Raw genomic sequence first — 14062 nt, forward strand, 5'->3', positions numbered from 1 at the left:
GACCGTTGGTACAATACCGATGGAGTCTCGATAAATCGCCGCGCATACCCACCGCAACCGCCAGGATCCTCCTGACATCCACTCTGCCGTCTCTATGACGACAGTCATGTGAGCCGGTCAGGAGCCGCTTTCATTGGCTCCTGATCGTGTCTATCAATATAAGCATATGGGAGCGTCTTACATTGATAGACACGGCCAGGAGCCAATGAAATCGGCTCCTGACCGGCTCACATGGCTCTGCCGTCCTAGAGACAGGCAGAGCCAGTGAGCTGCGACGAGAGACGTTGGGTTTTAACGGCAAGATCGGCGGGGAGTGACAGAAATGGCGGATGTGCGCAGCAGCGGCTGATTGAAATCTACGCCCTGCCAGCCAGGTGACCAACAAAACAGAGCATAGATTTCAATCACTGTGGTCCTAAAGAAGTTAAAGGAGGTAACACTAGCTATTGGGGGAGTGTGTCCTAACTTCATTAGTTAGAATACACATTTTTGTTTATTGAATAAATCAAGGTTACCATACTTTTTGTTGTTTCCATGTAATTAAAACACTTTTTTTTCCAGAGGCATTGATATGGGTGTCAGACAAATCGGCTGCATGCTGCTCCTGGAAAAAATCGGGAAATTTGGGCACCCAATATTTAGCGTTTTTGCGGGCTTTTTTTCTGTGTGGTTTGGGCACCCAATATTTGGTAAATATTTAGTAAACAGTAGAATGTCAATAAATTACCAATATTCTACTATCAGCAGTTTCCCTGCCACCAATTTTCCCTGGTGCCTGCAGAGTCTCTTGATGTGTGGACATCTCTTAATAAAATAATTATCAAATCAAATATTACTGCATCTATTTTACCCACCACCGCCCCAAGATAAAATGATACAAACAGTAAAATTTTAGCCTCTTTATTTGATGTAAAAATGTTGAAAAAAAGTGTCATTAACAGTAATATTTTCTCACATCATTAAAGAACATTTTGCAATGTAGCACCGTTCTGAAAGGCTTGTGCCATAAGCATCTGACAATGATTATCCTTCTTTACTGTTTTTGCCTCTTTTAATTCCTTTTTTGGGTGTGCTTGGAACATTTTGACAACAGTCGCATATCCAGGGACCTTTAAAATAAGACAAGAGTGTTATTCTTTCTCCTTAAACTTTGTTTAGTGGTATAAACATAAGGTTGCAAATACAAGAGACAGTTATGTAAGTAACATGGTGTGTTTCCATAAAGGAAAATACCAATAGAGTAGAGTCCTGGTTATCCAGAACTCAACTAATCAGCAGTCTCAACCAACCAGAATAAATCGTCAGGAGAACTCACAGTGGTGAAGGCCAACAACTTCTTAGGCGGTTTGTGGACTCTGCTGTGCTTATAGACTGGGTTCTACAGATAGCCCAAGGTTTGTTACTGTAAGTATGTGAACCCTTTGGAATTACAGCGGCTTGCAAAAGTATTCAGCCCCCTTTTCCACATTTTGTCACAGTACTGCCACGAACATGAATCAATTTTATTGGAATTCCACGTGAAAGTCCAATACAAAGTGGTGTACACGTGAGAAGTGGAACGAAAATCATATATGATTCCAAACATTTTTTACAAATAAATAACTGCAAAGTGGGGTGTGCGTAATTATTCAGCCCCCTCTGGTCTGAGTGCAGTCAGTTGCCAGTAGACATTGCCTGATGAGTGCTAATGACTAAATAGAGTGCACCTGTGTGTAATCTAATGTCAGTACAAATACAGCTGCTCTGTGACGGCCTCAGAGGTTGTCTAAGAGAATATTGGGAGCAACAACACTATGAAGTCCAAAGAACACACCAGACAGGTGTCTTGAGAAATTTAAAGCAGACTTAGGCTACAAAAAGATTTCCAAAGCCTTGAACATCCCACAGAGCACTGTTCAAGCGATCATTCAGAAATGGAAGGAGTATGGCACAACTGTAAACCTACCAAGACAAGGCCATCCACCTAAACACACAGGCTGAACAAGCAGAGCGCTGATCAGAAATGCAGTCAAGAGGCCCATAGTGACTCTGGACGAGCTGCAGAGATCTACAGTTCAGGTGGGGGAATTTGTCTATAGGACAACTATTAGTCGTGCACTGCACAAAGTTGGCCTTTATGGAAGAGTGACAAGAAGATACCCATTGTTAACAGAAAAGCATAAGAAGTCCCGTTTGCAGTTTGCCACAAGCTATGTGGGGGACACAGCAAACATGTGGAAGAAGGTGCTCTGGTCAGATGAGACCAAATTGAATTTTTTTCCCCAAAATGCAAAACACTACGTGTGGCGGAAAACTAACACTGCACATCACTCTGAACACACCATCCCCACTGTCAAACATAATGGTGGCAGCATCATGCTCTGGGGGTGCTTCTGTTCAGCAGGGACAGGGAAGCTGGTCAGAGTTGATGGGAAGATGGATGGAACCAAATACAGGGCAATTGTGGAAGAAAACCTCTTGGAGTCTGCAAAAGACTTGAGACTGGGGCGGAGGTTCACCTTCCAGCAGGACAACGACCCTAAACATAAAGCCAGGGCAACAATGGAATGGATTAAAACAAAACATAGTCATGTGTTAGAATGGCCCAGTCAAAGCCCAGATCTAAATCCAATCGAGAATCTGTGGCAAGATCTGAAAACTGCTGTTCACAAACGCTGTCCATCTAATCTGACTGAGCTGGAGCTGTTTTGCAAAGAAGAATGGGCAACGATTTCAGTCTCTAGATGTGCAAAGCTGGTAGAGACATACCCTAAAAGACTGGCAGCTGTAATTGCAGCAAAAAAGGTGGTTCTACAAAGTAGTGACTCAGGGGGCTGAATAATTACGCACACCCCACTTTGTAGCTAATTATTTGTAAAAAATGTTTGGAATCATGCATGGTTTTCGTTCCACTTCTCACATGTACACCATTTTGTATTGGTCTTTCACGTGGAATTCCAATAAAATTGATTCATGTTTGTGGCTGTAATGTGACAAAATGTGGAAAACTTCAAGGGGGCCGAATACTTTTGCAACTGTATATGGATATATCCACAAATTGGTCATACAATGTAATCTGATCTTCATCTAAGGTCACAACAATAGACAATCACAGTATGCTTAACTACTTTGGCCTTTTGGACATATAATATACTTCCAAAAGGCCGCATGTGCGCTCCCGCGGCCAATCTCACTCGTACACGCGCATTCCCAGGCCGCAGTTCGATAGCCAAGGAATCAATGAATCGGGACAAGGTGCCCGATCATTGATCCCTTTCCCCAGCAGAAAAAGCGACGGCTTCTCTCGGAAGCCTCAGTGTTGCCATTTTGTGGCCAAATAGTAAAACTACATCTACATTTAAAAATAAACACATATTTACATAAAAAATTACTATTTACATCCCACCCTCCCAAAAATACCCAAATAAAATGTTTAATTAAAAAAAAAATATTACAATAAAAAAAAGGTAAATATTTACCTAAGGGTCTAAACTTTTTAACCACTTTACTCCCGCCCGTACGAATTTCTCCGTCCCCTTTTCCATCCTTTAACCCCCAGGGACGGAGAAATCCGTACTTTCCGCGCTCCCGCTCGTAAACACGCCGCCGGCCGCTCGTAAACACGCCGCCCGCCCGGAGATCAATGAACGGGAAAATCCATTCCCGTTCGTTGATCTAAGCCCCGCAATGATCCTCTGCTCTCCGATGAGCAGCGCGATCATTGTGAAAAAAAAACACTTACCCAGCCTCCTAGTACTTCCTCCAAGAGTCCGGAAGGATGCTTGGAGATCGCATTAAACAAAAAGTTACTGTGGCCATCTTGTGGCCAAAAAGTAAAACTACACCCTAAACATTTTTCACATACAAATAAATTACTTTTACACAAAATTTACTCATTACCTCCCACACTCCCAATTTTTTTTTTTTTGTAATTAAAAAAAAATTAAAAAATTTACAATAAAAAAAATACATAAACCGAACTTTTTAAATATTTATGTCAGGAGGGTACAACACTGTTACTTTATAAACTATGGGCTTGTAATTAGGGATGGACGCAAAACTGAAAACAAATGCACCTTTATTTCCAAATAAAATATTGGCGCCAAACATTGTGATAGGGACATAATTTAAACGGTTTTATAACCGGGACAAAAGGGCAAATACATTTCATGGGTTTTAATTACAGTAGCATGCATTATTTAAAAACTATAATGGCCGAAAACTAAAAAATATTGAATTTTTTCCCACATTTTTCCTATTTTCCCATTAAAACACATTTAGAATAAAATAATTCTTGGCATAATGTCCCACCTAAAGAAAGCCTAACTGGTGGCGGAAAAAACAAGATATAGTTCATTTCATTGTGATAAGTAATGATAAAGTTATAGACGAATGAATGGAAGGAGCGCTGAAAGGTGAAAATTGCTCTGGTGGTCAGAGGGTAAAACCCCTCAGTGGTGAAGTGGTTAAATATCCATGTGAAGATGAAATATTTCTATTTTTATTATAAGCTTGTAAATAGTGATGGATGCAAAATGGAAAAATGCACTTTTATTTCCAAATAAAATATTGTCGTCATACATTGTGATAGGGACATAATTTAAACGGTGTAATAACCGAGACTATTAAGCAAATACAATACGTGGGTTTTAATTATGGAGGCATGTATTATTTTAAAACTATAATGGCCGAAAACTGAGAAATAATGAATTTTCTCAGTTTTTTTCTTATTCTTCCTGTTAAAATGCATTTACAGTAAAGTAGCTATTAGCAAAATGTACCACCCAAAGAAAGCCTAATTGGTGGCGGGAAAAACAAGACATAGATCAGTTAATTGTGATAAGTAGTGATAAAGTTATATGCGAATGAATGGGAGGTGAAAATTGCTTGGATGCATAAAGTGAAACACGACTGAGGGCTGAAGTGGTTAAACTAATACCACACAAATAATTAAATGTTTCCATGTTTTTAATGAACAAACCATGTAAACATTCACAGTATAGGTGGAAAAAGTATGTGAATCCCTAGACTAATGACATCTCCAAGAGCTTATTGGAGCAAGGTTTTAGTCAGCTGGAGTTCAAGCAATGAGATGAGATTGGACGTCTTGGTTACAGCTGCCCTGCCCTATAAAACACACACACAAGAGTTGGGTTTGCTTTACCCAAGTAGCATTGCCTGATGTGAATGATTCCTTGCACAAATGAGCTCTCTGACAACCTAAAATTAAGAATTCTTGACTTGCATAAAGCTGGAAAGGCATGACCTCAAGAATGCGATTTCCACCAGACATCCCAAGACAATTGCTGAACTGAAAAAGTTTTGTAAAGAGGAATGGTTAAGAATTACTCCTGACCGTTGTGCACGTCTGATCTGCAACTACAGGAAACAATTCAAGTTATTGCTGCCAAAGGAGGTTAAACCAGTTATTAAATCAAAGGGTTCACATACCTTTTCCACCTGCACTGTGAATGTTTACATGGTGTATTTAATAAAAACATGGAAACATTAAATGATTTGTGTGTTATTAGTTTAAGCAGGCTGTGATTGTCTATTGTTGTTACTTAGATGAGGATCAGATCACATTTTATGACTGTTGTAATTTAAGTATGATATTCTTGAATTCAGAGCCCTCAGTTATTGTACATAACTGGTTTAGGAAAAGACTTGCACTGCAGAGTGTCTCTTTAGATGACAAAGACATTTGGAGGAATTACAGTTCTGGTGTTCAGTAAAACATTGTGCTGTGACTCCCCAAGGCCATAGAATAGATATCCAGCTCAAGATGTACAGACCTCCAGGCCTTGTGGGGTAAACATTGAGTGTTTTCATATTTCCTAAAGGTAAACAATAGCCAGGGAACAGAAAACAATGTTCTCCTAAGAACAAGCGAACAGGTCATTGGAAAATGGAATTTTCCAGTGCAGGCGCAGTAAAGACTGTGCTTGTCATGCTATCACTTGTTCTTATCAGCCAATAGCAGGCGATGGGTTATTGAGCCATCCCTGCTGGGTGATGTCACATTTAACTCTTTAGTGGCTAGTATAAAATAGCCAACGTGGGCTCCAGAGCTCACTTCCAGTTTCCACCTTCTAGCTTCAGACTTCACTTCTACTGTCACTTTACTTCTAGTCATCTACCTGAATGCTGTATATACACTAAGTGCATCTAGCATAGATATACCATAAGAGAGAGCCTGGTCTATTCACAAGGCATAGACCAAGTTTGCATGGAACACATAAGATTCTACAGACTGATTGCTTTGCGGAGGTAACAAAATATGTAACGAATATAAGATTACTGCTGAACACCTCTGTATATCTGTTTTCCGAATAAACACCTTAACCTTTGATGACGTCTAAGCAGTTCTATCTCCTGTGCTGTTGTTGTGATGAGTGTCAAGTTATCACACGTTCTGTGATATGGTGCCGAACAAAGGTGTAGCCCATAGCAACCTACAAATATTTATTACAATTGGTGCCGTGAAATCCAGTGCTGTCTAGCAGAAAAGACGGAAAGTTCCAGGTGTCGACAATCTAAAAAGTCTATCAAGGACATTTAGTGTCAAGCAGAGCAAAAAGCGGAGAAGAAGAAGCTGAGCTGCAAGAGATAAGTACGGGCAGCGAGAGACCCTGCACGAAGCGAGAGCCAGAACCCAGCGGCAGACCTTGATGTGTGCGTCCCCCACCTGTGATGTACACACAGGTTGAAGCCAACATATGGATTGATAAGGAACATTCCTTGGCAGGGTTTTTGGCAGATTTCCCGAGAGGAAGCTATCCAGTGAGAAGAAGTGCTTGCTCACCGTTCTGCGCGTCATAAAGGTCTGTGTGAAAAAAACCTGCTGCAAGCTGGGACAACTCACCAAGGGCTGTATGAACTTTCTAGGAAAAGACGTCTGCATAAAAGGCAAGTAGGGTCTATTTGCTTGATGATATACAAGTTTTTTATAATGCACTCTGTGTGGCGTTTTGCAGTGTTTTGTTTATTTCTTCAAAGTAGAGAGGGCGCACACACTCACCCGCGAGTATTTAGTGTGTGTGTGTGTGTGTGTGGGGAGTAGAGGAGCGCAAGTGTGAGTTGGTGAGTGAAAGATGGCTATGCTTGTGCGTATAAAGTTTTGCAGTCTGATTTATGTCCGAGGAGCTTCCCAGTAGAAGCGGCAGTCGGCCGCAAATCGCGGAGGCTCTCTCCAGGGCGGTGTGCGCTTCCGCGCTTTCGTTCCACTCCTCTGTGCTTTGGTAAGCTTCCTCTTCACGGGCACTTGGTCACACTTTGTTTCTGACTTAGCTGGCGCCGTCCAGCCTCCTTATCACTACCTATTCACGGTGGTCTTTTGGGATCCCTCCCCTCGCTCTCCCTTATTCACAGTTCTTACAGCATCTTTTCTTCCTCCACTCATGCCTTGATATGTACAATCATTACTTGTACATAGGGGGGCATCCTTGTTTATAAGCACTTTAGCTTACTGATTCCATTGGTTGTGACCATATGATTGGTTACAGTGGTTACTGATTCCATTGGTTGTGACCACATGGTTGATTACAGTGGTTGTTTATGGAAGCTCATAGATCATTGCAGATACATAATTATATATCTGCAATGATCTATGAGCTTCCATAAACAACCACTGTAACCATATGGTCACAACATGGAATCAGTAAGCTAAAGTGCAAGTGCTTATAAACAAGGATGCCCCATTATGTACAAGTAATGATTGTACATATCAAGGCATGAGTGGAGAAAGAAAAGGTGCTATAAGAACTGTGAATAAGGGAGAGTGATGAGAGGGATCCCAAAAGACCAGCGTAAATAGGTATTGATAAGGAGGCTGGACGGCGCCATCTACAGTGATGTGAAAAACTATTTGCCCCCTTCCTGATTACTTATTCTTTTGCATGTTTGTCACACTTAAATGTTTCTGCTCATCAAAAACCGTTAACTATTAGTCAAAGATAACATGATTGAACACAAAATGCAGTTTTAAATGATGGTTTTTATTATTTAGTGAGAAAAAAAACCTCCAAACCTACATGGCCCTGTGTGAAAAAGAAATTGCCCCCTGAACCTAATAATTGGTTGGGCCACCCTTAGCAGCAATAACTGCAATCAAGCGTTTGCGATAACTTGCAACGAGTCTTTTACAGCGCTCTGGAGGAATTTTGGCCCACTCATCTTTGCAGAATTGATGTAATTCAGCTTTATTTGAGGGTTTTCTAGCATGAACCGCCTTTTTATGGTCATGCCACAACATCTCAATAGGATTCAGGTCAGGACTTTGACTAGGCCACTGCAAAGTCTTCATTTTGTTTTTCTTCAGCCATTCAGAGGTGGATTTGCTGGTGTGTTTTGGGTCATTGTCCTGCTGCAGCACCCAAGATCGCTTCAGCTTGAGTTGACGAACAGATGGCCGGACATTCTCCTTCAGGGTTTTTTGGTAGACAGTAGAATTCATGGTTTCATCTATCACAGCAAGCCTTCCAGGTCCTGAAGCAGCAAAAGAACCCCAGACCATCACACTACCACCATATTTTACTGTTGGTATGATGTCCTTTTGCTGAAATACTGTGTTACTTCTACGCCAGATGTATCGGGACACGCACCTTCCAAAAAGTAAAATTTTTGTCTCGTCGGTCCACAAGGTATTTTCCCAAAAGTCTTGGCAATCATTGAGATGTTTTTTAGAAAAATTGAGACGAGTCTTAATTTTCTTTTTGCTTAAAAGTGGTTTGCGCCTTTGATATCTGCCATGCAGGCCGTTTTTGCCCAGTCTCTTTCTTATGGTGGAGTCGTGAACACTGTCCTTAATTGAGGCAAGTGAGGCCTGCAGTTATTTAGATGTTGTCCTGGGGTCTTTTGTGGCCTCTCGGATGAGTTTTCTCTCCGCTCTTGGGGTAATTTTGGTCGGCCGGCCACTCCTGGGAAGGTTCATCACTGTTCCATGTTTTTGCCATTTGTGGATAATGGCTCTCACTGTGGTTCGCTGGAGTCCCAAAGCTTTAGAAATGGCTTTATAACCTTTACCAGAAAGATCTCAATTACTTTTGTTCTCATTTGTTCCTGAATTTCTTTAGCTCTTGGCAGGATGTCTAGGTTTTGAGGTGCTTTTGGTCTACATCTCTGTGTCAGATAGCTCCTATTTAAGTGATTTCTTGATTGAAACAGGTGTGGCAGTAATCAGGCCTGGGGGTGACTACAGAAATTGAACTCAGGTTTGATAAACCACAGTTAAGTTATTTTTTAACAAGGGGGGCAATCACTTTTTCACACAGGGCCATGTAGATTTGGAGTTTTTTTTCCTCACTAAATAATAAAAACCATCATTTAAAACTGCATTTTGTGCTCAATTATGTTATCTTTGACTAATAGTTAACGGTTTTTGATGAGCAGAAACATTTAAGTGTGACAAACATGCAAAAGAATAAGAAATCAGGAAGGGGGCAAATAGTTTTTCACATCACTGCAAGTCAAAAACAAAGTGTGACCAAGTGCCCGTGAAGAGGAAGCTTACCAAAGCACAGAGGAGTGGAACGGAAGCGCAGTGTGCCCTGGAGAGAGCCTTCGCGATTTGCCACCGACTGCGGCTTCTACTGGGCATTCCCAGTAGAAGCCGCAGTCTGCGGCGAATCGCGAAGGTTCTCTCCAGGGCACACCGCTCTTCCGTTTCACTCCTCTGTGCTTTGGTAAGCTTCCTCTTCACGGGCACTTGGTCACAATTCAGCAGGGGGGAGGAGCACATCACAAATCATGTCTAGCCTGCACTCTGCAATCATGTCTAGCCTGCAGTTCTACATCTGTAGAACTGCTATCAAGCACTTCTTAGCCTGGATTCACAGTGGTCAGTTGCATAACGCACGTGTTAAAATGAGTGTGAACTGCAATGGAGACTGGACATAGACTTTAATGCAAAGTCTGCATGCAACAAGTTAGAACAATGCGATCCATTACTGTGAACAAGTCCATAGAATTGTATGGGCAGTAAGTTGACATGCAGAATTTTTCTGCAACGCAACTGAGCAGTGTGAACGTAGCCTTAATCTGCGCCAGTTTAGGGATGGATTTGCACTTTTTTTTAACTGTAGTGCAGCTCTAGAAAAGCATGCTAAATTGCCAGTATTACCTAGGATTTAAGAAGGTTCTTATCATGAGGAAATGTTCTCATTGCTGGTTAGAACTGATTAAGAAGAAAAAACTGTTGGTAATGCATTGATAAATCTCCCCCTCTGATTCCAGATTATTTTCCCAGAGTCTGATCACGAAAAATAAAGAATGCCAGAATATGTGAAACAAGCAGTGGCTATGAGACAATCATAGTTACTGAGGTCATAGGAAGTGTCTTCAAGCAAGGTACATGGAGACACATAGATGTCAGATATTTCCCTGAGAATGATTTGCAAGAGCGAATCAGGGGGTATCTGGAAATGGTTACATAGGGGATTATTCCTTTAAGTGATGCATCTTAAACAGCAGTGCAGCTTGAGTTCCCAATAGAGTAAGTTGGAACAGAACATAAGGGTGTACAGGAGGTGGAAGAAAAGGAGTTGACCAATCCAGGTGTCAGTCGCCGCGTTTGCAGAGCGTTTTTTTTTTTCATTTTTTGTTGTGGACAGGGCCAGAGATTGACAAAGAGGTGAATGCTGGGCAGTTTGTGTGTTTTTTCTCGTCCACTGATTGGTCAAATATATCTTTTCCAGCTCCTACCAAGTTTAGCACAAAGAACAGAACTGAAAGCAGTTCAAGAGGCAATTAAAAATATGCAAGGAATTGCCATTTACAGAGTGACAGTGTATTGGTAGAATGTTTGCCATAGGGCTACCTACCCCAGTGGGCATTCAGAGATTCTCATGCAGTCATATGAAGTTAGCATGCGGAACCCTGAACCCTGTTTAGGTAAAGTAAAAAGCACACCTTCCTACAGGGAGGTAGCCATTTTTTGGGCAAGTACAGAGGTAGTAGCATTGGTCAGAGGTTACAACAAAACAGGACTTCTAGCAGAGCTGGTTGTGATCAATGAAGTTCTAGGTAAGTAAACGAAAATGGGTAACAGCATTGCAAGCTCAGCTGCAGGTAGCAGCTGACAAGAGTGTGGCATCCGTACTCAGTACATACTGCGGCCGAGTATGTACAGGTAAGTACTTATGACATTGACATAAGGTAGTGGAGAGGAGAGTTTAGCTCCATTGTACCAAAAAGAGTAAACAAAGTTCAAGAGAACTATAAAGAAACAAGATCAATTATGGTATATATTGATCAATCTAAGGTGTACAAAGTAAAAGCCCGCAGGGCGAAACCCAAATCATTCATAAGAATTGATTTGATTGTATTTCTGTTTCAGAAGTTTGGCAATATGGAATCTAGATAGCTAAGGTTCCGGCAGCAGAGACAGAGATGGAGATGTCAGTCGGATAAGCAAAAGTTTCCAGAGGCCAATCCTGGTTTGGAGAACAGCGAGATTTCCGAGATCAGAAAGAGACTAAAAAAACTGACTGAGCAAAGCATAATGCAAATTGCTAATGTTTCTTTTCCCAAGGAGGTGCTCTCATAATGAAGAGTACTGTGCTGATGGTGATCTTAGGTTACCATTTCATCCTAGGAGACCGAGGAGAGGACATTCTCATGGACAATAAGGGGTTAATTAGAACAATGAGGCTAAGGCATGTTTATGTTTGGAGAAAAAGGTGCTGATGCTTTTGCACTTCCCTCTGATTGGCCCGAATGGACCGAGCAGTGAAGAAGAAAAAGATCACTGGGGCCAGAAACAAATTTCATGGCACAATGTTGGTAAAGGGTATGGAGGGTTAGGTGTGCTGGAAGTGCGGCATTAACGGAAGCTTAAATCTACTTTTGAATGTCACACTTCCAGAGCAGGTGCACCGATCCAAAGTCTTGTTAAAAGGGACACTGCATTACAATGGGTACATGCAAAGGGTGGAGTGTGTTGTGCAGGATCACCTTGTCTTGGTGCTCCGGAGTGGGGTTCTTCTAGACTGGAGAGGAATGGGCAGTAAACGTCTTTTCTCCTCCAGGAGAGCGGAACAATACCACAGTCTGGAGTGTCCAACAGAGGGTGTCCCTGAAACAACTATACGTACACAAAGGCTTAAAAGCAGAAGGGTTTCGGTTCTTGGAACAAGTCGTAGGAATCGAGATCCAGCCACATTTTCAGGTAACCAAGAGGGTGGGGGACAGCGATCCTGAGGAAGGGAAGAGCCAACACAGGTAACGCCATCCTCACTACACGGTTCACCATATAAGACAATACCACACAATCCTTATTCAGCCACTTATACTCATTCTAGATGGGTAAGTGAGACAGTACTCTTAATTGAAAGATTGCAGAGTACATTCTTCCCGACCTAAAGTACACATTTTGCCTTAGGACATAAGAGGGGCAAAGGTCCAATCAGGACATTTGGGAACATCTTTTGTCATTGAGATGCTAATCAATTTCCCAGAAGAAAGAGTACCAACAGTATTCTTCTGGGGACTGCCACAAGGGTTACCATGGGACGTGAGTTTAATGGATCAGGGGACTTTTTGGAGTAGAGAGGTAGAATCTTGGGATACACCAGGTAGCACCCCGGGGACTCTCTATGATGGAAGGGTGATGGGACTAAAAAGAGGGAGTTTAGAAATAGCACCCTTAGTACGGGAGGATGAAGGACCATAAACATATGGTTTGTGCATCCCACAGTCCCTAGAGTTCAAAGGTCCAAATAGATCTTGCATAATGAAAAGGGAAACAGTGATGGTAAAAGTGGGGGTTCCCACGACTCCTAAAGCTCAGGTAGCCACCCTGCCAGTGACTACCCAGGAACCCAACCTACTGTCATGTGGGACACATCAAGTTGTAAAAAGTGGCCTTTTTCACAAGGGGAATTTACTGTGTGAGCGGAGATCCCAGATGGATCCAGTCCTCGAGGTTTGACTACGTTATTCCTCAAATTGTTAAGAGAACGCTAAAGTTCAAAGCTCCACAGGAAGTGTCCATCCTGAGAGATAACACGCCATGGGACAAATTGGTACAGGTTTTGACACAAGACCACACTTTGTTACAAAGGTTAAACGAACAGAACACTAAACTAGAGTAGATATTTCACCATGATCAAGGAGATCTTAACCCCCTTGGCGGTATGAAAAATACCGCCAGGGGGAAGCGCAACAGTTTTTTTAAATTTTTTTTTTTTTATCATGTAGCGAGCCGAGGGCTCGCTACATGATAGCCGCTGCTCAGCGGCATCCCCCCAGCCCCGCCGATCGCCTCCGGCGATAGGCGATCAGGAAATCCCGTTCAAAGAACGGGATTTCCTGGAGGGCTTCCCCCGTCGCCATGGCGACGGGGCGGGATGACGTCACCGACGTCAGCGACGTCGGGACGTCATTGGGAGACCCGATCCACCCCTCGGCGCTGCCTGGCACTGATTGGCCAGGCAGCGCTCGGGGTCTGGGGGGGGGGGGGGGGGGCGCGCGCCGCACCGGATAGCGGCGATCGGGCGCGCGGCGTCGGCGATCGGGGTGCTGGCGCAGCTAGCAAAGTGCTAGCTGCGTCCAGCAAAAAAAAAATTAAGTAAATCGGCCCAGCAGGGCCTGAGCGGCACCCTCCGGCGGCTTACCCCGTGTCACACACGGGGTTACCGCTAAGGAGGTTAAAGGGAAGGTCCAAGCTTAAAGAAAAAAAAAAAAAAAAAAGCCGGACTGAGGGGCAGAACGCTCATCCAGGGAGGGCTGATCACTGGCTGCTGGGGTAGATGTAACAGCAAGCGGGGGCGTTGCCTGCTGCTAATGCTGCTGCTGGGAGCGCTGGTCACAGTGGAGGTCTGGGAACAAGTAATGGGCTGCTCCTCCATCATCATCTCCATCACTGCCTCCGACTGACTCTCCTGAATGGTCACACGGTGACCCAAGGTGATGGAAATGGTTGCCAAAGGCGTCCACTGTGCTGCTGAAGGACGCGCCTCTGCTGCATCTCCTACAGCTGAGCGCCCTCTCCCTGGCAGTGGACCAGTCCCAGAAGCAGCGGCGGCAATGCCACTCCTTCGCTATGCACATTATTTGAAGGTGGAAAGTGTGCTGCTTTTTACTG

At 43.1% G+C, this 14062-nt stretch overlaps 1 protein-coding gene across 1 annotated transcript in view; it reads right to left on the reverse strand.

The window, feature by feature from the left end:
* Positions 1-884: 884 nt before the first annotated feature.
* Positions 885-14062, reverse strand: part of PHF10 (PHD finger protein 10) — a 475129-nt gene continuing 461951 nt past the window's right edge. Inside the window, exon 10 of the mRNA XM_068233401.1 lies at positions 885-1109. Coding sequence (XP_068089502.1) covers positions 1024-1109 — 86 coding nt within the window. The 3' untranslated portion in view covers positions 885-1023. The remainder of the gene's footprint in view (positions 1110-14062) is intronic.

Source organism: Hyperolius riggenbachi, chromosome 4 (assembly GCF_040937935.1).
Source record: "Hyperolius riggenbachi isolate aHypRig1 chromosome 4, aHypRig1.pri, whole genome shotgun sequence".
Lineage (NCBI taxonomy): Eukaryota > Metazoa > Chordata > Amphibia > Anura > Hyperoliidae > Hyperolius > Hyperolius riggenbachi.